The 27415-nt window shown below is 38.2% G+C and overlaps 1 protein-coding gene across 7 annotated transcripts in view; it reads left to right on the forward strand.

The window, feature by feature from the left end:
• PPP3CC (protein phosphatase 3 catalytic subunit gamma) overlaps positions 1 to 27415 on the forward strand; it is a 135305-nt gene that overhangs the window by 93301 nt on the left and 14589 nt on the right. For all 7 annotated transcript variants that reach the window (XM_058289899.1, XM_058289897.2, XM_058289895.2 and 4 more), the window contains 2 exons: positions 3070 to 3195; positions 3933 to 4007. In XM_058289899.1, the coding sequence (XP_058145882.1) occupies positions 3070 to 3195; positions 3933 to 4007 (201 nt within the window). The remainder of the gene's footprint in view (positions 1 to 3069; positions 3196 to 3932; positions 4008 to 27415) is intronic.

Here is a 27415-nt window from a genome sequence, read left to right on the forward strand (position 1 = left end):
AGTTCATTGAGCTTCTTGGTTGCATATATTCATGTCTGTATTAGATTTGGGACATTTTTGCCCATTATTTTTTCAAAAAATTTTTTAGCCCTTTCTCTCTTCACCCTCTGGGACTCCCGTGTGTATGCTTGGTATGCTTGATAGTGTTGCACAAGTACCTCAGGCTCTGTTCATTTTTCTTCATTCATCTTTTTTTTTTTTTTCCTGCTCCTTAAACTGGATAATTTCTATTGTCTTATCTTCAGGTTCACTGATCCTTTGTTTTTCCTGCTCAGATCTGCCATTGAATCCCTCTTGTGATTTTTTTCATTTCAATTGTTATACTTTTCAGCTCCAGAAATTTTGGTTGGTTCCTTTTTTATAATTTTACTTTTTATTAATATTCTCATTTTGTTCAGACAGGCTTTTCTTCATGTCCTTTAATGCTTTGTCCATGGTTTCCTTTAGTTCATTGAACTTATTTAAGAGAGTTGATTTAACATCTTTGAGTATTAGTTTCAATGTGTGAGTTTCCTCAGGAATGGTTTCCTTGTCCTTCTTTTCCTGTGAATGGGTCATATTTTTCTGTTTTGTTTTTTTTTTTTTTTTGTATGCTTCATAATTTTTTGTTGAGAACTAGATATTCTGATTATTATGTTATAGTAACTCTGGAAATCTAATTCTCCTACTTCTCAGGGATTGCTGATTTTTGCTTCCTGAAGGATGAAAGCCATCCACTTGTGACTTCTCCAGACTAATTTTGCTCCCAAATAGTTGAATGGGGGGGAAAGGAACTGTCTCTTTAAATGTCTTCATCAGTCTTCCTCCTGTGAGAATGGAAACAGTGGCCATCCTCTGCCTTGGCCCCTCCATTGATCAAAAGCAGTGGTGAGCAATCAAAACACACAACCCTGATTTTTGGAAGACAAGGTCCTCATTGCCCACAGCTGTCACCCAAGAGGTTTTGGGGAATAGAGGATGGTATCTGCTAAGCCAAAGGTGAAATTCACTGAAATTTTCCAAAATAATACACCAGCCTTTTCATCCAGTTCTTCCCTGGACAATGCAAGAGTTCCACTAGAGTTCCTGCCACTTCAATAGCTGTTTTTGTAGAGGGACTGATTCCTGGAGCTTCCTACTCTACCATCTTTCCCCAAACATCTTTAGAAAGCATTTCTGTTACTTAAGTTTTTCCCCAACCTTATGTTTTCTTTTTATTTCTCCATTTTCTTTTCTGAGCCTCCCCTATTCTACTATTTTTTGCTTTGCCTTAAATACATTCTTTCTTGTTTCCTTTCTCCTTACACTTCTAATTAGCAACTTAATTTTATCATTGTTGTTTCCTTTATCAAAAGAATATTATTCTAGTGTTAAACTTTTTTTCAAGGAGGCAAAATAGCCCTAGTCCCTATATTTTTTATGAAGCCTTTCCCTTTTCACTTCCTTTTCTTTAACCTCATTACTAACAGTATCTGTGGATTGCATTGTGCTATGCTGAAATATGCTACCTGAATCAGCAATCATTATACTAACTGCCAACTCTTCCCCACCCCCACCCATTCTAATTCTGATTTTGTTCTTGATTATTCCTTCAGTAAACATTCTAAGTCACAATCCATTCTACCTGAATTTTCTTTCAGCTTTAACATAATTGGTAACCTTATCTTCTTGAAACAATCTTATTTTCCTTGGTTCTTCCTTGAGTATACTTTAGGAAAAAGACAGAGGATATGGCATCTGAAACAATCACTTTTGAACTTAATTACTCCCAATATAAGTACCTTTTTTCTTTTAGACGTTAACACTATCTTCTTTTACTTCTTTTTTCTATTGTTTCTTTTCATTCTCACACATTCTTTATATTCATTTGTACCCACACATATTTTTTAGTTCCACTAGCTACATGAAAGATCCTTAAGTCATGATTTTTAAAGATTTCTTATTCCCTTTTTTTTTTTCTTTCTGACCACTGGGAACATACCCAAAATCAGTTTTTTCAGCCTTGTTTCTAATCCTCCACTATTAAAGTATATCTCCCACCTCTTTTTCCTGTGTAAATTTAGGAAATTATTAATAAATATGTGTTCATCTCCACTAAATAAAATACATAACTATAAAAAAATAATGGGACCTGTACGTTCTATTGAGTGTTAGATTTTTGAGAGCTGGAGGCCCTATTTTCATGTATTTTCTTTATAATCTATGGCATACATTTTAGATATTCAGTAACTTGAACTTTGAGAACACAGACTCTAGATTATCATATAAAATCAAAGAAACGGGAACCAGGAGATAACCTATATCTGTCATTTCTAGAGAACTGTTATAACTTTTTTTTTTTAACCACTGTAAGAATAATTAAGATAGTAGTGTAAACAGTATTGTTAGTGATGAAGACTAAGGAATTGAATTTTAAAACTTTAAAATGGAAACAAAATTAGTTTGGTACAAAGTTTAAGCACAGCTATATGAACATTTATTTTAATTAAACATAGAGTGTTGGCAATATACTGACTGTGTATAGGAGAGAGAAGCATTTTAAAATCCACTATATTGCATGCATTGATGATTTAATTGACTTTTGAACATTAATTGGGATTGCTGCAAGTTTACAATTTCTGTCCTCCAATATGAATGGATAACTGCTGTACTATAAAATCCTTAGAATAAAATCTCTAACTAATGACTAGCAAAGTCGGTGTTCATATAGTGAGTGATATTTGTCTTCAAAGGAAAGTTGTTATTTTAACCATTTGGCATGAAAAGGAAATTATGAGGAAATTTTTCTTATCTGGGTACTGAGATTTGTTATAAATAGTTGCTATGCAGTGACGCTTTGAAGTCTCAGAGCTTTTTCCTTTGTACTTTCATTATATGAGCTCTTCAGATAACTTTGTTTCTTAGGATAATTCTTATGAGAATGAACTATTATAAAATGCTTAAAAAGCTTCAATCTACCCTTTTCAAAACCTGCATTTACAAGTGGAGAGTAAGTAACTGAATTCTGTGTATTAGGTTCACAGCTGTATAAAGTATACCAATTGCCATGGCATGTTCATTTATGTGCAGATTTTTTTTTTTCCTTTTTAGCTGCTGTGTTGAAATATGAAAATAATGTCATGAACATCAGGCAGTTCAACTGTTCTCCACACCCCTATTGGCTTCCAAACTTTATGGATGTTTTCACGTGGTCTTTGCCTTTTGTTGGGGAAAAAGGTAAGGATAATAAAGCATCTATACCCCCAGCTGTCTTAACTTGTGATTGAGCACAGCTTTATATTTGCATGTAGCTCTTCTTATGATTCAGAATTTTTAAAAGTTATTAGAAATATTTTCCATTTTGATTATTCTCTACAAAGACTTTTTAATGGTACTTAATCAGTTTGTAAAATTATAGTCTAAATTTTATGCTTTTCTTATTTTAAATATCAGTTTAAAGTAGCTGTCTTACTATGCCCAAGATGTTAAAACAAAACAAAACAAACAAAAAACAGTCACTATGCCATTCCCTCATTGATTTTCTTCTTCAGTGTTACGGAGATTAAAGAGGAAATGTTGTCCTTAGAATTTTGTTGGTGAAACTACACAGATTAACTGTGCAAATATAAAATAAGCCCATTGGACATAGGCCCTTTGGCCCAACTTCTTTGTAAGATGTGAGGAAATCTTTTTATAAGCTTATCAGTGCAGAAAAGTCTCTGAACAACAATCTAGAAAAATCAAGCAATAATGCATTAGAATCTTCAAAGACTTTTACTGGAGCAGGTAAGCTCTCCTAATTCTATGTAAACCTGAAGGTCTACAATTAATACTACTTGTTGTATACTAGTCTTAATAGAATGGCAAATCATTTTTGTTTGCATATGCTACATGTATGTTTACTTAGATATCCACATTATTTTAGAAAAAGCATCATATTAATTGTTTAAATTTTGGGTTATTTTGTCTTATAGTCACAGAGATGCTGGTTAATGTTCTCAACATATGCTCTGATGATGAACTGATTTCTGAGAATGAGGAAGCAGAAGGTAAAGTTGACTTTGCCTCATTTGAAGTAGACACTAAGGAGAAGTTTTGGCTTTGGGTTGTTTTGAATAATTATCTTGGTCTTATTAAAAAAGAATTATGTTCAGTGTGTAAAAATTGATAGCAAAAATATGGAAAACCATAAGTAAGGAAGAAAGCCACCCATAATCCTACCGTCTCATAGATATCCAGAGTTAACATCTTGATGTACACTGCATTACCTGTCTTTTATCTTAGCATATGCACATAGATTTTTCTATATTTTCTTTTTAACAAAAATTAGGTCATAAAATATTGTAACCTGCTTTTTTCTTGTAGCAGTTATCATGAACATTTACTGTTTTGTTGTAGACCAATTTTTAATGGTTATAAAGTAGTCTATGTCATTCCTTGTTTAATCAGACCTCAACTGTTAGATATTGGAATTTTTCCAAGATTCACTTTTAAACCCTATAGTTTTGAAAATTGTTATAAATAAATCTTTATACATTCTGTCAACAACCTAGGCACTGTGTTAGTTGCTAAAGATCCACCAGAGAATACAAAGTCCATGTTCTTAATAGTTCTTATTATAGTGGGGGGGGTATAAACAATAAATAAATATAAGTCAGATAAAAGTAAAGCAAAATAAGAAAATCAAGAATAACATTTTCTTGATTATTTCCATAATATAAATTCCTAGAAATAGAATATCTGGATCAATCAATCCTTGAAATTTTAAATATCATACTAATAGCCTCCAAAAAGGCTCTATCATTTCATATTTTGTGTGCGTGGTGCTTAGTTCACAGTGCTATCTCCATTACTGTTTATTATTTCTTTTTTTTTTTTTTTTTTTTGAGGTATGGGGGATGGGGATTGAACCCGGGACCTTGTATGTAGGAAGCCGGCACTCAACCACTAAGCCACATCAGCACCTCTGAGTTGATTTTTTCATTTGTCTGCTTGTTGTTTGCTTCTATTTTTAGGAGGCACTGAGGACCAAACCCAGACCTCCCATGTGGGAAGCAGGCACTCAAGCCACATCTGGTCCCCGCTATTATTTCATAATAAACAGAAAAATTACTTGTTAAAATTTCTCTAGGATGGTGTTTTTAAACTTTAATGTGTATTTTCATGATGACTGATGAGCATTTTTTCCTCTTATTTATTGGCAGTTTTTATTTCTCTTTTGTAAATTGCAAATGCATATCTTTTGCCCATTTTTCTACTGAGTTGTATGCATGTTTTTTTGTTTTATGTTTTTGTTATTCTAATTAACCCAGGAGGGATCTTTATATAGTAACATTTTATTGTATAGAGCCAAGAAATTTTTTCCTAGTGTGTTATGGGAAGTTTTCTTTTAAAGGTAGTTCCTAACTTTTCTGAGAATGCAGGAGATTCTGGAAAGATGGTGGCACCTAAACACAAGCTTTTGACTGTCTCACTCTCCAAGGTCTCTGCTAAGGTGATTCACTCAATTGGTAGGACAAATCATCTATGTAGTAGAGAAAACGTAGCTCACTTGGGAATCTAGAGATCCCACATATACTTACATTTCAGATCCCACAGTTAAGTTGCAGAGCAGATGTAGAACAGCTTGAGAATACCTTTATTTATGTGATAGGAGATCACTACAAGGTGCTAGTTCTTCTGAGAAAATAGTACAGCCAAATGAAGAGGAAAACAAAATAATGGGGTTGCTAAGTGGTGCAGGGGCTGTCAGGAGGCGAGGGGCCCGCGGTGCCTTCTGGGAAGCCTGCCGCTGTGCTGCTTTTCTGCCCTGGCAGAGGGAATAGGCTGAGCACAGAGGAGGGCAGCACTGTGACACCTAGCCCGATGTGTACATCAGCCACAAGATCTATCACTGAGAAGAATGGACACCCAGTTGCTCAAGTGGGGTTCAAAACCAAGACAGTGGTGTTTCTGCTACCATACCATAGAAATATGCTCCCACCTGGTCAAGATGGCCAAGGAAGACGCTTCAGGTCCCCATCCACAGAAGCTTTGAACAACCTGCAAGAACTGGCAGGAACAGCTTTCTAACAGCTCTGCAAAACAAAGGACTAAAGTAGCAGGGCAAGTACCAAATTAACAAAAAGGCTACTTAAAAGTGATAGGACTTGTGGTGCCCTGGCTATACCTCCCCAGCCCCGACCCCTCATCTGCTGAGTGCAGTGCCTGTCCATGCTACCAGTGCAGATCCTGGTCTTGGTTCTGCAGGGAGCAGAGTAACCCTCACGCACATGCTGGCAGGATGCACGTGTGGCCTAAACTGTCTGGGCCTGGGAGACCAGCTGTCTCTGAACTCGCCCTGCTTATGAAAGGCAGCTCACAGAACTCTTCTACATAATAATGTGATTGCATGTAGCAAGGGATTTTTGACTGTAGGTCATATAGTGCAGTCTGTACGTCATATAGTGCAGTGTGCAAGACTATGAGGAAACTGCTTCCTAGGGAAGAGGGAACATTTGTGCCCACACAAACATGGAAATCCCAAGGTCACGCACACATGCCCAGGACAAGATGCTTGCACAGGAAAAACCAGAGAGGCCCCTACACTCTAGCCTGGAGCTACTCTCTAAATGTTTTAAGGATAAGCCCTGAAGGAGAGCACTGGCACAGGTCTATCTGCTAAGATTGGGAAAGGTGTTTTGTTTTTCTTAGCACCTGGCATTCAAGAAAAGCTCTGTCATAGCACTTGCTAGATACAAATTTAGGAACAGATGCCTCAGATTAAAGATTCTAGGATTAACACATTAAAATATTAAAATGTCCAGGTTTCAACAAAAGATTACAAAACAAAAAGAATTGTAACAATGGTGTAGGCAACCAAGAAGATTAAAGCATTAGAAACAGCCAATGAAGTGGACTAGACGTGGACATTCCTGACAAAGACTTTTTAAAAATGGTCCTAAATATGCTCCAAGAACTAAAGGAAAATTAGGGAAATTATAGATGAACACAGAGAATATCACTAGAAAGATGGAAATTATGAAAAAAGCCAAACAGAGCTGAAGAATGCAGTAACAAAAAATTCCCTAGAGGGGTTCAGCAGAAGATTGGAACTGGCAGAAGAAAGAATCAGTGAACTCTGAAGACAAGAAAATTGAAATTATCCAGTCTGAGGAGCAGAAAGTAGGAAGAATGAAGAAAGTAAACAGAGCCTGAGGAACCTATGGGATACCATTAAGCCTTCCAATATACAATATATGCATTGTGAGAATTTGGAAGGAGAGGCAAGTGGCACAGAGAATATTCAAAGAAATAATGACTGAAAACCTTTCAAATTTAACAAAAGACATGAATATATACATCCAATATGCTCAGTGAACTCCAAACAGGATAAAACCAAATAATCTAATCTCAACAGGTGAACAGGGGAAAGCGGACTTGGCCTAGTGGTTAGGGCGTCCGTCTACCACATGGGAGGTTCATGGTTCAAACCCCGGGCCTCCTTGACCCGTGTAGAGCTGGCCCATTCGCAGTGCTGATGCGCACAAAAAGTGCCCTGCCACGCAGGGGTGTCCCCCATGTAGGGGAGCCTCACACGCAAGGAGTTCACCCCATAAGGAGAGCCGCCCAGCGTGAAAGAAATTGCAGCTTGCCCAGGAATGGTGCCGCACACACGGAGAGCTGACACAACAAGATGACACAATGAAAAGAAACACAAATTCCCGTGCCGCTGATGACAACAGAAGCAGACAAAGAAGACGCAGCAAATAGACACAGAGAACAGACAACTGGAGTCGGGGGCGGGGAAGGGGAGAGAAAGTAAATAAATAAATCTTTAAAAATATAAAAAAAAAAAAAACAAATGAAAATGTTAATTTAGGAGAATATAAGATATGTGATGAAATTTATAGCCAAATCTAAATGGAAATGGAAGTCATTGGGAACTCTATTACATGTATTAAGAAAGGATTCTTGATTTCTATAAGGACATGCTTAGGAAAGTATGTCAAAATTTGTATGTGGGAATATTCATTGAAGTATTTTCTATAATAGCAAAATGTTCAAAACAATCCAAGTGTTCCTCAGTGGGGAGCTGGGTAAATCAATTATGATATAACCATATGATATGTACTTTTCTCTTCCTCGAATATTATTTTCTTTATGCAAGCCTCCTCTCTCCCTTCTTCTAGTTAGCTCCTATTCAGCCAATTGTTAATTCCACATGGAAGACATTTCTCACCTAACTGACTTGATCCAATACCCCTGTTATGCTCTCTCATATCTCTGCCTTTCTCTCCTAAATATTCATTAGAGTTGGAATTTTACATTTATTTATATTGCTACATGATTAGTATATTTTAACACTATCCAACTATAAACTCCCTGAATGCTAAGATAGTATTTGGATATGTTTACCTTTATAACCCTAGTATAAAGCCTAGTATAATGCATTGAACACAATAGGTAAGTATTTGGGTTTTTTTTTGTTTTTTTTTTTAAGATATATTTATTTACTTCTACCCCCTTCTCCTTCATCTGCTCTTTGTGTCCATTTGTTGTGTGTTCTTCTGTGTCTGTTGTATTCTCATTAGGCGGCTCCGGGAACCAATCCTGGGACCTTCTGGAGTGGGAGAGAGGTAATTATTCTCTTGTGCCACCTCAACTCCCTGGTTTTTGCTAAGTCTTTTAGTGTCTCTCCTTGGTGTCTCTTTTTGTTGCATCATCTTGCTGTGTCAGCTCTCTGTGTTAGCACTCCTGTGTGGGGTGGTGCTCCTACGTGGGGTGGCACTACTGTGCAGGGTGGCACCCCACATGGGCTGGCACTTTGCGTGGGCCAGCTCACCACATGGGCCAGCTTGCCTTCACCAGAGGCCCTGGGTATCAAACCCTGGACCTCCCATATGGTAGACGGGAGCTTGAGCCATATCCATTTCCCAGTATTTGTTGAGTTAGATTGACTTGACTGGCATGAAGTGCAACTATTTGAAATAAAAACAATGAAGTAGGGCTGTAGGAGCTGATATGGAATATCTCTTAGATATTCTGTTTACTGATAAAGTGGATAGAATTCTCTCATTCTCATTTTTAATGTGTGTCTGGACATAAGGCTGTATAAGCATTTTTATTTTCTGAGAAGAGATGAGTATAGGCCTTTCATGTGAAGTTAATAAATTGAAGATACTTGTAATTCTAGTCCCTACTGAAACCATACTAAAACTACAATAAAATTTGTTTATATATAAATGTTGTTATATATAAAAAAGGATTTCTGCTGTAGTAATAGCAGACTAGATGGTTTGGATCAACCCTCTTAGAGTATCTCGGAAAGGTGAGAAAATATTTTTTTAATTTGCTACCAAATTTTAAAATTTGTTACCTTTGCCAACAAGGTAATGGAAAAAATTACAAAATTGAAACCTGAAAAAGGGCAGAAATCCAGAGAGGATCCAACAATTGGGAACATTTCTCTCATAAGGGCATTTGGGAATTTCAGAATAGGGGCCTCTGAGGTTGAGCCGCACTCTAGCTGACCTTGTCTGGCTAACTAAAAAAGTTGGAACTGAGGGAATGCCAAGGATAGTATGCGTGCTAGTAAGCTTCTGTGCATTGGTTTGACACCCCCAAAGAGTGCAGTTATGTAAGAGTGAGCATGAGCTGAGAAAAGAACAGCCCTGGAAGGCAGAATAACCTACTTCCAAAGCATTTCAATCCCTGAACTTTAATACGGTGGTCCCAGACATCTGGCAAAAGGAAACATCTCTGGACTAAGATGATATCATGTAGGGCCTTAAATTATTTCTACAAAGAATCTCAAATAGAATATCCAGCTCACAACCAGAAGTGGCCAGGCTTGTAAGAAGAAAAGAATATGAAAACAGCAAAAATAAAAATAGACCTCAACTTCTTCAGACATTGGCATTATCAGATCAAACTTTAAAAGAAGTTTGCTAAAACACACATGTACAAAACAAGGAACCACCTAAGCAAAATAAACAAAAACCCTATGTTTATTATGAGATCTTTGGCAGAGAACTGGTAAGGATGTGATTTCTTTTAAAAGCAGATTTGGTAAATAACAAAAGAAAGTTTTATAACTGAAAAATAAAATAAGAACTTAAAGACTCAACAAATGAATTTAACATTAGATTCAATAAAGTGAAGAATAAAGAATAAGTCAACTGGATGATAAATCCAAATAAACTATGTAGAATGAAGCGCAAATTTAAAAAGGAAAATACTCAAAAAAGTATGAAAGACATTGAGGATACAGTTAATAAATCTAACATATGTGTGTTTGGAGTCCCAAAGAAGAGGAGAGTGAATGGAGTAGAAGCAATATTTGAAGAGAAAATGGATGAGAATTTTCCAAAACTGGTAAGACATTAGGCCATACATTAAAGAAGCCCTGTAAACCTAAAACAGATTAAATACAACGAAAACAACACCTATGCACATCATGGTAAAAGTACTTAAAACCAAATACAAAGAAAAAACTCTTAAAACAGCCAGGAGAAAAAAGATTACTTTCTTAAGAGAACAATTAAACTGACAGTGGTATCTTAATGGACACCACAGGACAAGGGAATAATATATTCATGGTGCTGAAAGAAAACAACTGTGTGAACCTAGAATGTATGCATAGCAAAAACACCCTTCAAGAAGAAAGGTTAAATATTCATTTTCAGATACTCTTCACCTTAACAAATATTAATAAGAGTCTTAATTTTCAGGAGACCCACACTAAATGAAATTCTAAAGAATATTATTCTAGCAGGATGAAAATACCAGATGGGCTCTTGGAGATTCAGAAATAAAGAGTAAAAAAAGAGGGTGGTGGATGTGGCTCAAGCAGCTGCGCGCCTGCCTCCCACATGGGAGGTCCTGCACAGCGAAGCCTGTGTAGCTCAGTGTTTGAGTACCAGCTTCCCATACTCAGGGTCTGGGGTTCAATCCCCGGTACCTAAAAAAAAAAGTGAAAAGGCAACATGTGGGTAAATCAAATATATGTAGACTTATTAGTAATATGTGGCCATATGTAGGTCAATCAAAAATAGACTTTATTAAACAATAATAATGTTTTCTTGGATTTAAAATACAGAATATCAGCAGTTTCATTAACTGTGATGAAAGATGGTTTGTCAGGTAGTACCAAAACCTTACAAAGGGGGAGTGGATGTAGCTCAAGAGGTTGAGTGCCTGCTTCCTATATATGAAGTCCCAGGTTCCATCCCTGGTACCTCCTAAAAATAAACAACAAGCAAACAAACTCAGAGGAGCCAGTGTAGCTCAGTGGTTGGACACTGGCTTCCTACGTATGAGGTCCCAAGTTCAATCCCTGGCCCTGGTACCTCAAAAAAACAACCACCTTATGATGTTTTGTAAGAGACATCTAAAACATAAGGGTACAGAAAATTTAAAAGTAATTACAAATGAAATACCAACCGAAGAAAAACTGATGTAGATAAATATCACACAAAGTAGACTCTAAAAACTAAGATTATAGTAATTTTTAATTTGTATGCAATTAATGTCATCACTTCAGAATAAAAAACAAAAGTTGACAGAAGTACTATGAGAAGTTTAAATATGCATAATCATAATGGGAGAATTTTAAAAATATCTCTCAGTAACTGATAAGCAAACAAAATCAGGAAGTTGGCAGAAAATTAGAATAGCACATTTAATGAACATGACATGTGGACATATGAACAATACTGTACCTGAGAATTGTGGAATACACATCGTTTTCAAGCACATATGAACATTTCCAAAAATGATAATGTCCTGGCTAAAAGCAAGACTCAGAGGTCAAAGGCATAAAATCATAATGCCTGTGCTCCCTGACATAGTGTAGTTAAGATAAAACTCAATAACAAAAAGATAATTAGGAGGAGTAGTTGTAGCTCAAGTGGTTGAGCACCTGCTTCCCATATATGAGGTCCTGAGTTTGATCCCCAGTACCTCCTAAAAACAACTCACTGGGGAGTGGTTGTGCTCAGGGGTTGAGTGCCTGCTTCCCATGTATGAAGTTCTGGGTTCAATCCCCAGTACCTCCTTAAAAAAAAAAAAAAAAAGATAATTAGAACACTCCTATATATTAGGAGATTTTAAAATATACTTAGTAACTTATGGGTCAAATAAATCACAATGAAAATTAGAAAATATTTTGAACTGAATGAAAATCTTGAAAGTGTTAAACATTAAAATTTGTAGGACATATCTAACGCCCTTGCTTAGAGAAAAATTTATAGCCATAAATGCCTACATTGGTAAAGAAGGAAGGTGAAAAATCAGCATTCATTTTCAGAACTTAGCAAAAGGATGGATAGCACATTAAACCTAAAGAATATAGAAAGCATGAAATAAAAAGTGAAAAGCAAAGCAAGCAATATTAAGAAAAATAGGAAACAGAATAGAGCACAGAGGAAAGCAAAACCAAAATGTGCTGTTTTGAAAAGAATAATAAAATTGAAAACCCCTTGGTAAGACAGATGAAGAAAAAAAGAAGACAAGAATAACCCATGCCAATACAGAAAAGGGAGACATCATATCAGCTCCTGTAGACATTAAGAAATAACAAGGGAATAAATGTAATCAGTAAATTTTAAAACTTAAATGAAATGTTGAGATTCCTAGAACTATGTAACCTATTCAAACTGGTACATTATAGAAAATCTTAATGCTCCCATACCTGCCAAGAAATAGGATCTGTAATTTTAAAACTTCCTACAAAGAAAATGCCAGGTGCAAGTAGTTTGACCAGCAAATTCTACCAAACATTTAAGACAGAAAGAATGCCAATCTTATAGAAATTCTTCCCAAGAATAAAAGTGAGGAAATGCTCCCCCAACACATTTAATGATGCCAATAAAACTATGATACTACAACTTGATATGGAGATAAATAACATTTAAGAAGTAATGATCCTAAACAAAATATCAGCAATTTTAAACCAGTAGCATACATATAAAGGCTAATACTTCCCAATCAAGTTGGTTTATTCCCAAAACACTGGATTTAAACATTCAAAAATCAATCATTGTATAAATGTAAGTGATTAATTAAAGGGGAAACTGGGTGTGGGGTCTATGTTAACTCTGTACTATCTTTGCAACTTTTCTGTAAATCTAAATCTATTCTAAAATAAAAATATTATTTTAAAAAACCAACCCATAAATTAACTGCATTAACAGAAACAAATGTGAAAAATTATATGCTCTCAGTAAATGCAGAAACGGCATTAGATAAAATTCATCTTTCTTTCATAATAGAACTTACTAGGTTTAGAAAATAATTTCTTTATTTTGACAAAGAATATCTATAAAAGTCTAGGGATGGGAAGCGGACTTGGCCCAGTGGTTAGGGCGTCTGTCTACCACATGGGAGGTCCGTGGTTCAAACCCCGGGCATCCTTGACCCGTGTGGAGCTGGCCATGCACAGTGCTGATGTGCGCAAGGAGTGCCGTGCCATGCAGGGGTGTCCCCCGCGTAGGGGAGCCCCATGCACAAGCAGTGTGCCCCATAAGGAGAGCTGCCCAGCACAAAAGAAAGTTCAGCCTGCCCAAGAATGGTGCTGCATGGAGAACTGACACAGCAAGATGACGCAACAAAAAGAGACACAGATTCCCGTGCCGCTGACAACAACGGAAGCGGACAAAGAAGAACACACAGCAAATAGACACAGAGAACAGACAACTGGGGGGGTGGGGAGAGAAGGGGGAGAGAAATAAATTAAAAATAAATCTTAAAAAAAAAAAGTCTAGGAAATCAGATATGGCTCAAATGATTGATCTCCCAGCTGCTACATGGAGATCCTGGGTTAGGTTCCCAGGGCCTCCTGGAGAAGGTGAGCTGGTGCAATAGGCAGGCACAGTGAGCTGATGCAATAAGATGTCACAACAAGGAGACACAAAAAGGAAAGACAATGAGAGTCACAACAAACCAGGGAGTTTCGGTGGCTCAAGCAATTGAGCACCTTTCTCCCACATGGGAGGTCCCAGGTTTGGTTCCCAGTACTTCCTAAAGAGAAGATGAGCAGAGTGAGCACAAACAATTGAGGGTGGGGGTAGGGGGCAAAGTAAATAAATAAAATAAATCTTAAAAAAAAAAAAAGGTCTATAGCAAACATATTTAATGGTGAAATGTTGAAAGCTTTGTCTTAATGCTTAGGAACTAGACCAGGATGCCTGGTATCAATATATCTGTACACTATCATACTAGAAGTCCTGGAGATACAATAAAGCCAGGGATACAACTGAGCTCATTACCAAAATCAGGTGAAATTAAGTGACCACATGCATAATCAATATTGGTATTTAGAATTCCCTAACAAAGGGCTACCATGATGACTCTATGTGAAGCTCAAAGACAACTGTCTCCACCTACTAACTCAAAAAGTTTTTTAGTCCCTCAGTCTTAATTATGAGGAAACACCAAGGATTATCAGATACCTAAGGACAGTTTCCAAAAGGCTTCAATGAAATTTTTAAAATGATAACATAAAGAAATAAAACTTGAAAAAAAAAGCAAAAAAAAAAAAACTTGAAAGAACTAGAGACTCTGAAATAAGTGTAAAACTTACAAAAGGCAAACTATAGTATCCTCAGGAAGATAAAAACATATTGAATCCCTTAAACATAATCATAATGCTATTTTAAAAAGAAATGTTCAGGAGGTTGTTGTTATGGGGGGAGGAGTGGGGTGAGGGGGGTGAGGGTATATGGGGACCTCATTTTTTTAATGTAACATTGAAAAAATAAAGACAAAAAAAATTCAGAAAACCAGAAAGCTCTTGAAAATTAAAAAGCTTAATTTTAGAAATTAAAAAAAAACAGAAGATATATAGCATTAATGAAGTTTCTCAGAAACTGTAGTAGAGATGGAAAATAGGAGAGTAAAGAGAGATTAGAGAATTGGTCCAGAAGGTACAACGTCTGAGAAAGAGAAAATTGAGAAAATGTAGGGGAGGAAATAATTAATGAGATCATTTCAGAAAATTCTTAGAATTAAAGGAGTTGATGTCAAATATCAAAAATCCACCAAGTGGATGAAAATAGACCCATACCCAAGGCATATCAATGTTGAGGTACAGAACATGAAGGACAAAGAAAGCTTCTTGGATGGGAAGAGAACAGCTTGTGTATAAAAGATTGGTAGTCAGAAACAAGTCATGGAGCTGCATCTTTAAATTTCTGATGAAAAATTATCTCCAGCCAGAATTCTATACCCAACAAACTATCAAAGTCTTACATATGCATGCAGGAGCTCAAAATATTTACCTCCTGTGACCCATTCTCAAAAGATCTCTTTAGGAAGTGTTTCACTGAGAAATCCAGAACAGAGATATGAAGGGAATTCCTAAGAAGATGGTGAATCCCTAAATCCCTACATGATAGCTGTGCACCACATGTAAAGGATAATAACTGTCGATTGGAGGAGTATGAAACTCAAGAAACAAGGTATTCTAAGGAAAATTATAATATTCCTAAACCCCCAGTAATGTTGTACAATATTTTTAACCTGTGGACAGAATGCCCACTAAGTGAGTATCTCCTGGTTCTTGCCAATACTTGACTTATCCTGACCATGTGCTGATGAAGGTTTTGTTTTTGTATTTTCTCTTCCTTCCCTCCTGCCTGGATCAGCTGGGAAATTTATTCCACCTCATAAAGTGATCTCTTTTGACATACTTCTGATAAAATAGATAGGCCAGGGTATGCATAGAAACAGAAAGTATAGAGTATTTTGTTTCCACAGTGCATATTCCTGTTTGGTATCTGTTTCCCAGAACTTACTCAGGATCTTGCTTACTGACTTCTCTAGTAGAGGCTTATAAAACACTCAGGGATGATGAACTCATGTTATCTTAGCTTTTTCTGTAAGTCCTCATCTCTTCAAGGTCGTTTAGCCTTTCCTAGCTAAGTTTGTGCTTGCTACTTTACTTTAACAACTAAATGATATATTGTTTAGAGGTACATTCTTATGTGGAAAAATTACAAAGTAAAACAAGAAAATAATTAATACAGAAGAAATTTATTGTTACTCAGAGGGCAGGATTTGATTGGTGAGAGTAAGATTCTGCTTTTAAGATGTTTTTTGTGTATTTTGTTTGACGTAGTTGGTAGTTACTCAGATGTTTATTTGTATTGAAGTTTTACGACTACATCTTACATTCTCATCCATGAATATATTTAAAATTAAATATAGAAATTAATTAGTTTGTAAGTGAAAAAAATTCAAATAGAAGAATGCCGTAAGAAAATATATGCAAGGACCTCAAAATCCAATGCTTTCATTAAAGCTTTGGTGCTTGGAGGAGAGAAGATACAAGCAGGGAAGTGGGGAGCAGATGCGGCTGAAGCAGTTACTCAATGCTTCCCACAAGGGAGGTCCCAATTTTTGTGTCCAGTGCTTCCTAAAAACAGAGGAAAAACAACAACAAGCAATCAAATGAAAAAAACAGCTCAGGGGAGCCTGTGTGGCTCAGTGGCTGAGTGCAGGGTTCCCACATATGAAATCCCAGGTCCCCAGCCCTGGAACCTAAAAAAAAAAAAAAAAAACAGGGGAGTGAAAATGTCTTAAAGATTCCATCAGGAGTGGAAGAAGAAGGACATCATTCTAATTTAATTTTTATATATTGCTGGAAACACAGGCTTAAATATGTTCGTTAAAAATATAAAGCTAACTTCCAGCAAGATGGCGGATTAGAAAGACATGGGACTCATTCCTCTCCAAGAAAAATAGCTGTAGGACAGGCATAAACAGCCTGGGGAAAAATGTTCTAGAGTTTAGGACACCAGAGGAATGCTGGACAGCACCCAGAAGAGGGAGGGGCACAGGAAAAGAATCTTGACAGAAATACCATGAGTGGAAGCCACAGCTGGAGCCCCCGGCACACCTCTCCCACCCTACTAACTGACCGCTACAGACAAAGGGGGCCACAAGGATCTACCTCCTCAAGAAAGGGGAGAGAGAGGGGGACACAGCCTTAAGCTGATTCAGCTTTTGAACCACAGGTGTTGTCTGCCGTGTTCCAAGAGCACTTCTAGGCCAGGTGGGGCTGCACCATTGTCTGCCCTGGGAGCCAGCACAGGACTAAAGAGATCAACCTCTCAATCACCCTCCCCAATGACCAGGGGCACCACCAGCAAATGTTGGAAAACAGCATTTGAGAAAGCTTGACTTTCAAGATTCTTAGCCTCCAGGCAGGACGCTCTGTCACACTGATCCAGTCTGTGTTGCAGTGAACCCACTTTGACCAGGTTTTGAACTGAGAGGCCTGCCAAAGATCACCACCTTCTGGCCGACCAAGAAAGTGCATGGGAGGAAATAAAAAGTCAATACCTGGGACGCAGATGTGGCTCAAGTGGTTGGGCTCCCACCTGCCACATGGGTGGTCCTGGATTCAGTTCTAGAGCCTCCTAAAAAGGAAGATGAGCACGCAAGAATAGACAGCGAGCACAAATGACAAGGGGGTGCGGAGAAATAAATAAATAAATTTTTGAGAAAAAAAGTAAGAGAGGCTTTTTCCAACCTTTACAGTCTCCCCCTTGGAACTGGGTCCACAACCCATAACTGGGTCCAGGGCCCAGGTTTGAACAGCTAACAGGGATAATCCTAAAGACTGTTCCTAGAACAGATTGAACCAAGCAGTAACACAGCCTTCCACCACTGAATCCCTACAAAAGAGACAGAAATTGAGCATTATAGTAAACTCACCATCATAATCAGATGTCTAGACAGGAGCAAAAAAATTACAAGTCATACTAAGAAAATGGAAGAAGCAGCTCAAGCAAAGGGATATATCAAAGCCCCAGATGAGACATAGGATTTGAGACAAACTAATCAATGAGATGCACACAAATTTCCAAAATCAAATTAATGAGTTGAAAGACAATATGGTTAAAGAGATAAAGGATAACAAGAAGACACTGAGTGAGCACAGGAAGAATTTGAAAACCTGAATAAAAAATAACAACTCATGGGAATGAAATACATAATAGGTGAGATCAAAAACACATTAGAGGGCGGCAGACTTGGCCCAGTGGATAGGGAGTCCGTCTACCACATGGGAGGTCCACGGTTTAAACCCCGGGCCTCCTTGACCCGTGTGGAGCTGGCCCATGCACAGTGCTGATGCGCGCAAGGAGTGTCATGCCACGCAGGGTTGTCCCCCACGTAGGGGAGCCCCACGTGCAAGGAATGCGCCCCGTAAGGAGAGCTGCCCAGTGTGAAAGAAAGTGCAGCCTGCCCAGGAATGGTGTCGCACACATGAAGAGCTGACGCAACAAAAAGAAACACAGATTCCCGTGTTGCTGACAACAACAGAAGCGGACAAAGAAGACTCAGCAAATAGACACAGAGAACAGACAACCGGAGGGGGGAAGGGGAGATAAATAAATAAATAAATCTTTTTTAAAGAACACACACATTAGAGGGAAGCAGATGTAGCTCAAGCAATTGGGCTCCAATCTACTGTATGGGAGGTCCAGGCTTTGATTCCTGGGGCCTCCTGATGAAGACAAGTGGGCCTGCGTGGCGAGCTGGTCTGCACAGAATGCTGACCCACATGGTTTGCTGGCCTACATGGAGTGCCAGCCCATGTGGAAAGCTGGCACAGCAAGATGATGCAACAAAGAGAGACACAGAGGAGAGACAATAAGAGATGCAGCAGACCAGGGAGCTGAGGCGGCACAAGAGACTGAGTGCCTCTCTCCCACTCCGGAAGGTCCCAGAATTGGTTCCCAGTGCCACCTAAAGAGAAGACAAGCAGACACAGAAGAACACACAGAGAGCAGCCACAAGCACAAAACAATGAGGAGGGGGGAGTAAATCTTAAAAAAAAAAAACACATTAGAAGGGGAGCCGGTGTGGCTCAGTGACTGAGCGCCAGCTTCCCATATACGAGGCCCCAGGTTCAATCCCCAGCCCTGGTACCTCAAAAGAGAAAAAAAAAAGGAAAAATAAAAGGAAGGTCAGAGATAAATAGTAACAACAACAAAGACACATTAGCGGGAAGCGGATGTGGCTCTGAAGTGATTGAGCTCCCGCCTACCACATGGTAGGTCCTGGGTGTGGTTCCTGGTGCTTCCTGGAGAAGACAAGCAAGACAGGGAACTGGCCCAGTGGGCTGGAGTGGTGAGCTGATGCAACAAGGAGATAGAGAGGAAACACAATGTTGAGATAAAACAAAGCAGGGAGTGGCGGTGGCTCATGTGATTGAGTGCCTCTCTCCTACATGGGAGGTCTGAGGTTCAGTTCCTGGTGCCTTCTAAAGAGAAGATGAGCAGACACAGCAAATGGACACAGAGAGCAGACAGCAAGCACTAACAACAGGGGGGTGGGGTAGATAAATAAAAATTAATCTTTAAAAAAAAGTTTAAAAAACCACATTAGAGATATACAACAGAAGACTCAAAGTGATAGAAGAAAGAATAAGTGATACAGAAAACAGAACAGTTGTAATTGAAGAGAGAAGGCCGAGTGAAGAAAGAATGGGAAAATATAAAACCAGTTATCACCATTAGACCAGAGGCATATAATAGCACTACCAAATAATCTGTGGTAGGGTGAAGGAGAAAAAGTTGGATAAAAGGTACTTGTTTAACATAGGAAAAGTAAGGAAAGAAACATCAAGGAAAAAGTAAATAGTAGATATAAATAGTAAATATAAAATAATAATCAGATCAAATATATTGGTTATCACAATAAAAACAATACCCATTTCTGATTTCAAATTTTGTAAACAAGTAATGAAAACTTATTAAACTAAATTAGTATCTGCCAAACATATAGCAAACATTTAATGTTGAAATATTAGAACATATTAATGTCAGTGATAAGGATGCACACCAGCAACTTTCTCTACAATTCTGTATTATATTGAAGGTCCTAGCTCAGGCAAGGAGTTTGCATTAAACTTTTTATTTTAAAATAATTTCATACTTACAGTACATATGCAAAAATAATTCAAAACCCACATAGAGAACTCCAACGTACTCCCACCCAGATATCCAGATCACCAACTTTTAACATTTCCCCCTATTTTCTGAATCGTTCTCTTGCTCCATTTACTCACACATCTGTCCAATCATCTATTTATCTGTTCTCTAAACATTTGAGGGTAGGTTACATACTTCTTGTTTCTTGAACACTTAATACTGCCGTGTACATTTCCTAAGAGAAAGGATGTTCACTTATGTAACCACCTTAAGCACAGTCATCAAGTTCAAGAAATTTAACATTGATGTAAAGGTTAGAGTCTATACACCACTTCTTTTGTATGTCCCAATAATTTCTTTTTGGACCTTTTCTCCTCCATTATTGGATGCAGTCCAGGATCATGTATTGCATTTAATTGTCATTGTCTCTTCAGTCACGCTTTTGTGTTTTAATTGTAGAAACATATATACAACATAAACTTTCCCAAAACCACCATTCCCAACCATAGCATTCAGTGGAATTAATCACATTCACATTGTTGCACTACCCTCACCACCATCTGTTACCAGAACTTTCCTATCACCCCAAATAGGAACCCTGCATCTGTTGTGCATTAACTCCACGTTCCCTCTCCCCGCGCTCCAAGTAACGTGTAGTCTACTTTCTGCCTCCATGAATTTGTATATTCTAGCTATTTCATATAAGGAAATCGTACAACTTCCTAACCTTTGTGTCTGACTCATTTTACTCAACATGAGTTCATCCATGTGTTGTATCAGAACTTCATTTCTTTTCAAGGCTGAGTAATATTTCATTGTATGTATATGCCACATTGCGTTCATCCATTTATCTGTTCATGAACATTTGGAGTGCTTCCACTTTTTGGCTATTGTGAATAATGCTGCTGTGACCATTGGTGTACAAATATCTGTCCAATTTACTCTTTTCTCAATTCTTTGGGGTTGGTACCTGGAATTTGGACAGTCTTCCTTATCGTCATTAAATATCCAATCAGTGTTTAAAACTCCAATAGTCTCATGAATATCAAATGGTATTTTAAAATATCTTATTTACTTTTTTTTTCAAATTCTACTCAATTTATTAATTTTTAAAAAAATATTACATTCAAAAAATATGAGGTCCCCATTCACCCCCCGCCCCCACCCCCTTATTTACTTTTATCTTTCACACTTTGTTTGAATCAGGATGCACATGAGGCATACACATGGCAATTGATTAATGTGTCTTTAATTTTTTTTTAATATCATCAGGTCTGTGTTTTAAGATCTATTTTATTTATTTATTTCTCCCCCCTCCCCTTGTTGCTTGCACTTGCTGTCTGCTGTGTCTGTTCATTGTGTGCTTTCTGTGTCTGCTAATCTTCTTTTTAGGAGGCACCGGGAACCAAACCTGGGACCTCCCATGTAGGAGGGAGGCGTCCAATCACTTGGATCACCTCTGCTCCCTGTTTGTTGTGTCTGTCATTGTGTTTCCTCGTTGTGTCAGCTTGTCATGCCAGCCTGTCACACCAGCTTGCTGTCTTACTCATCTTCTTTAGGAAGCACTGGGACCAAATCCAGGACCTCCCATGTGGTAGGCAGGTGCACAACTGCCTGAGCACATCCGTTTCCCTAACTTCAACCCCCCCTTGTAGCTTGCCTGTTGTCTGCTCTCTGTGCCCGTTTGCTGTGCGTTCTTCTGGTCTGCTTGTCTCCCTTTGTTACATCATCTTGTTGTGCCAGCTCTACACAGGCACAGGCCGTCAGCTCTCTGTGAGTGCGGGCCAGCTTGCCTTCACAAGGAGGCCCCGGGATGCAAACCCAGGGCCTCCCATATAGTAGATGGGAGCCCAATCGATTGAGCCACAGCCGCTTCCCTTCCCTAACTTTTTTTTGATCTATAATTTCCCCACCCGTCTTGCCAACTCTCCCCTCCCCCTCTCCCTCTCCCCTCCCCCCCAATAATATATTTGTTACAAGAAACAGATTCTTTGCCCTGTGTAGTTTTCTTGGGATCTAGATTTTGCTGATCACATCCCTAGGGGTTGGTTTAGCATGTTCTTCTGTCTCTGTATTTCCAGTAAATGGGTGACTGTATCTACTTACTGAACCCTCTGTACCAGCTTCAGGTTCATCTTTGTTTTTGTTGCTGTGTTTTATCAAGACTACTTGGCATTGTATACTTATATCAGGAGGAAAATTGTGTTTGGTGTTTCTTTTTTGTGGAATTAGCAGCTCTTGATTCTCAATGGCTAGATCCATTAGTTCACTAAGAGTTGCAAAATGGTGATATTTTATTTCTCAATTCTATATAGAGAAATTTCTCTATAGCAATTATTTGGTTGGCTTGAGGTACAGTTTATATGGGAAAGGCAGAATAAATGTTTGATTCTTTCCCTTCGTGTATAGTTTTTAAAGTAGTAAATTGGTTCATTTGGCATTCTCTAACAATAGCCAATTATAGGTCACAGATTTAAACATTTTCATGTGTTTCAATACATTCCTGTTGCTATTTATATTGAAGTTCAAATAGTAGATTTACAGATTTAATTATACAAAAATTTAGAGCTTCAGAGATAATATACAATAATCAAAAGGTAAGGCAAGTGACAAAATAGAAGAAAATATGGATAATACGTGTCGAGTTAATACAGTGTTGCTACAGGCAAATCAGAAAAAACAATATATGAAAAAATCCACCTTCACTATTTGTTAAAGTAATGCAAATTAAAAGAAGATACAATATTTAGCTCATAAGGTTGCAGAAAATAAAAATTTATAATATCCAGTGCCAACTTAGTTTTGAGGAAATGGGCACTCTGAGTCACTATTGAGAGAAGTATAAAATATTAATGCTTTAGTTTGCTAAAAGCTGCTGGGAGCAATATAACAGAAATGAGCTGGCTTCTACAATGGGATTTATTAGTTTAAACGCTTACAGTTCCCAGACTGTAAAAATATTTGAATTGGGAAGTAGATGTGGCTCAAGTGATAAGACTTCCGCCTACCATATGGGGGGACCTGGGTTTGATCCCTGGGACCTCCTGGTGAAAAAGAAGAGAAAAGCGTGCCTGCGTGGTGAGCCAGTCCCCCCGCGGTGAGCCTAGTGCCCATGTGGTGAGCCAGTGCCTATGCAAGTGAGTCACACAGCAAGATGATGACGCAACAAAAGAGAGATGAAGGGAGTCAAGGTAAAGCGCAGCAGAAACCAGGAACTGAGCTGGCACAATTGACAGGGAACTCTCTCCACATCAGAGGTCCCCAGGATCAAATCCCAGTGAATCCTAGAGGAGAATGATGAGAAGAGAAGATAAAAAGAGAAATAGATACAGAAGATCACAGTGAATAGACACAGACCACCAAAAAATAGCAGGGTGGGGGGGAATGTCAGAATCAAGATCTCATCAAAGATGCTGTCTCACCAAAGGTCACCTGCTGACCTGGACTCCTGCCATGTGGGAAGGCACAGTGGTGGCTCTGCCAGTCTCTGCCTTCTCCTCCAGACTCACTTTCTCCCTCTGAGTGACCAAGCACAAGGCAGGGCACAATGCCAATCCGATCACCTCTCCTTTCTCCTCCAGGCCTCATTGTTGTTTCTGCTTCAGGCTGTTCTATTTGTGGCTTTTCTCTCTCCCAAGTTCCTCTCTGAGCTCCTGGATTCCTTCTCTCTGTCTCTGTGACTTTTCCTATCTATATCTGCAGCTTTTTAGTCCTCCATTTATAAAGGACTCCAGTAAGATGTTAAGACCCACCCTAGGTCCTGCAATCTATTCACAGGCCCTTAACTGAAGCAATCTAATCAAAGTGATCTAATCAAATAGTCCCTTAACAGAATCTAACCAAAAGATCCTATGTGCAATGGGTTTACAGACACAGGAATGAGTTTGCTTTAAGAACAGGATTTGCTGGGGATCACAAAAGACTCAACCAGCACAATTAATACAACATTTTTCTAGGGTAATATGACTGTATGTATCAAATTGTTAACTGTCTACCTTTGACTCATTAAAACTTTACTACCTCTTGGAATATAGAATTAATTGTATGAAAGTGTTCTTTGCGCCTTTGTTTCTAATAGCAAAAAAAAAAAAAATGGAGCAACCTAATTATCAGAAAATTGCTGAAATGATTAATATATTCAATTGAAAAGTATGGAGCAAATTTTAAAAATATAAAGGTACCAACTTGGTAAAAAGTTAAACAGAACTACCATATGAGCCCACAGTTCCCAGACAAGTACACGTTCACACGTTTATAGTGTCACTATTCACAATAACCAAAGATGGAAACAGCCCAAGTGTCCACACTGGATGTGCATTAGTCAGGGTTATCTAGGGAAACAGAACTGACAGGAGATACGTGTATGTGTATTTTTTTATATAAATATTCTGAGATTTTTTTAATAGGAATTGTCTCATAGGACTGTGGGGCTGGGCAAGTCCAAATTCCTTAGGGAAGGCCACAAGCTAGGAGCTCCAATAAAGGCTTCCAATGAAATCCCCAGGAGAAGCTGGCTGACTGAAGTAGAGACGGAAATTCTTTCTTACGACTACTGAAATCATCACTTCTCCTTTTAAGGCCTTAAACTGATTGGATAATACTTCTCTCATTGTTGAAGACAATCTCATTGTTGATTGTAGATGTAATCAGCCATAGATGCACTCAACTTCCTAATAATTTAAATCCATGAAAGACCCTCACGGTAACAATCAGGTCAGTGCTTGCTTGATTAAACACGTGGACACCGTAACCTGGGCAAGTTGACACATGAACCTAACCATCACAGAATGAATGGCTAAACAAATTGTAGGATAGACATACAATGGAATAATACTCAGCTGTAATAATGAAGTACTGATACATGCTACAAAGTGGATGACCTTGAACACATTATGCTAAGCAAAAGAAGTCAGACATAAAAGGTCACATATTATATGATTTCATTTATAAGAAATATCTAGAAAGATAAATCCAGCAAGAGAAAATGCAGATTGGTAACTGCCAGGGGCTGCAGGGAAGAAGGGCTAAAACTACTTAATGCATAAGGAGTTTTACTTTGGAGAGAGAAATGTTTTGGAACCAGACAGAGGCGGTGGTTTCACAACATCTAAATGTACTGCCACTGAGTTGTTCACTTTAAAAATGGTTAATTTTATGTTATATGACGTTTACCTGAAGTAATTATTTTTAAAAGGTGCCGAATTTGAAATTGAACAAATGTATGTTATTACAAGATACAATATCAGACAAAAAATTATGCTAAGGGAAAGAAACCAGACACAAAGTACTACATATTGTATGACTCCATTTATATAAAATGTAAATATAAATCAATTTATAAAGATGAAAAAGAAGTGCCAACTTAGAAAATGTCCAGTATTGCTTGGCGTATAAAGCAGGTTTCCACACACCCCAGTAGCAAGGAACACATCTAAGGACACAAATTTTTGTTTCTAATACAGTTCCCCGTTTTAAGGAACCAGTCTTGTCAGAGAAATGGCTGATTCCAGAGCTGAGACAAAGAAGGTAGAAAAAGAGCCTGGAGCATTTTATTATTCCAGAAAATAAGGAAGTACTCCAAAAAATATGATAGGTCATGTCAGAAGGCTACAGAAGCCAGCTTGAAAGGGTGACCAAATAGAGGACCATTTGAGCATGAAAATAATTAAGGACAGTAATGAATTATAAATCTTTTTAAAAGAGGGGGCAGGGAATCTGCAAATCCATACCAATAAGCAGATAGGTAAATGAAGAAAAAAATGAGCGAGGAAGGGTACTCTTGCTTATAGTGGAATGTCAAGGGTTACCTTGTAAATGTGGAAGGAGTGCTGCAGTTAGAAAATCATCATTTTATGCATAGTAAATATTGAGTAAGGTAAGAACCATCATTGAATTTTAAATCTAGTGGGCACATTTTGATTAGAAGAAGGATATTTGCATATAGTTTTAATAGTGTCTACCCACAGATTGCTTATTGTTGCAAAGAAAAAAAGTAACCATACAATGAAGAAACTGAGTAACACCTTGACAGGGATGATTAAAATTAGCATCACCGGGAAACAGACTTTGGCCCAGTGGTTAGGGCGTCCGTCTACCATATGGGAGGTCCGCGGTTCAAACCCCGGGCCTCCTTGACCCGTGTGGAGCTGGCCATGCGCAGCGCTGATGTGTGCAAGGAGTGCCGTGCCACGCAAGGGTGTCCCCCGCGTGGGGGAGCCCCCACGCGCAAGGAGTGCGCCCGTGAGGAAAGCCGCCCAGCGTGAAAAGAAAGAGCAGCCTGCCCAGGAATGGCGCCGCCCACACTTCCCGTGCCGCTGACGACAACAGAAGTGGACAAAGAAACAAGACGCAGCAAATAGACACCAAGAACAGACAACCAGGGGCGGGGGCGGGGGGGGGGGGGAATTAAATAAATAAATAAATCTTTTTTAAAAAAAATTAGCATCACCAAAAACAGGCAGATGGACATAATATGCCTCTTGATAAGATATCCTGAGAAGGACACAACATCGTTTACATAGTATTCCAATCAGAAATGCATAACTTGAATGTATTCATGATGAAACATCAGACAAACCCTAAATGAGGAACATCTATTAAAACAGCAGGGGATGGTCATGCTGTATTCTTCACAAATGACAATGTCATAAAAGATAAAAAGTCTGAAGAGCTGTTCCACATAAAGGAGAATTAAAGATACGTGATATCTAGCTGCAATACATAATCCTAGACTGGATACTGTACTGGAGAGGCAAAAGAGCATTATGAAGGAGTTTATTGGGTCAATTGTCATGATTGGAATCTAAACAGTAGATAAGATAAAAGTAATGTATCAAAATTAAATTTAATGAGATTAGTAATTGTACTGTAGGTATATAAGAAGACCACATATTATGTTATATAAGTAAGAGAATACAAACTAAGATATTCAGGTATGAAAAACCATGATTAATTCAACTTACTCTGAAATGTTTAGGAAAAATTATGAGAGAGATAGAACACAAATGATCAAGCAAATGGGGAAAATGTTAGTAGGATTTTTAGCTCAAGAGTTCTTTGTACTATTCCTGTAAGTTTAAAATCATTTCCAAATGAAAGATTAGATAGGAAAGTAAAAAACTATGAATAATGTGATTCTTTTTTTCAATAAAAGGTCTAGAAAGACTTGAAATACTTTTAGAAACAGTTTCTTTTGGGTGGTACAATTGGAGGAGGGAGAAGAAAGGACATAGACCACATACTAATTTTTGTTTTTAAAAGTTGGTTAAAAAATAAAAAAAATAAAAAAAATAAAAGTTGGTTAAGGGAAGCGGACTTGGCCCAGTGGTTAGGACATCTGCCTACCACATGGGCGGTCCATCCACGGTTCAAACCCCAGGTCTCCTTGACCTGTGTGGAGCTGGCCCACATGTAGTACTGATGCGCACAAGGAGTGCGGTGCCACGCGAGGGTGTCCCCGCATAGGGGAGCCCCACATGCAAGGAGCGTGCCCCATAAGGAGAGCCTCCCAGTGCAAAAGAAAGCACAGCCTGCCC

The sequence above is a fragment of the Dasypus novemcinctus genome, chromosome 29, assembly GCF_030445035.2.
Source record: "Dasypus novemcinctus isolate mDasNov1 chromosome 29, mDasNov1.1.hap2, whole genome shotgun sequence".
NCBI classification, from domain to species: Eukaryota; Metazoa; Chordata; class Mammalia; order Cingulata; family Dasypodidae; genus Dasypus; species Dasypus novemcinctus.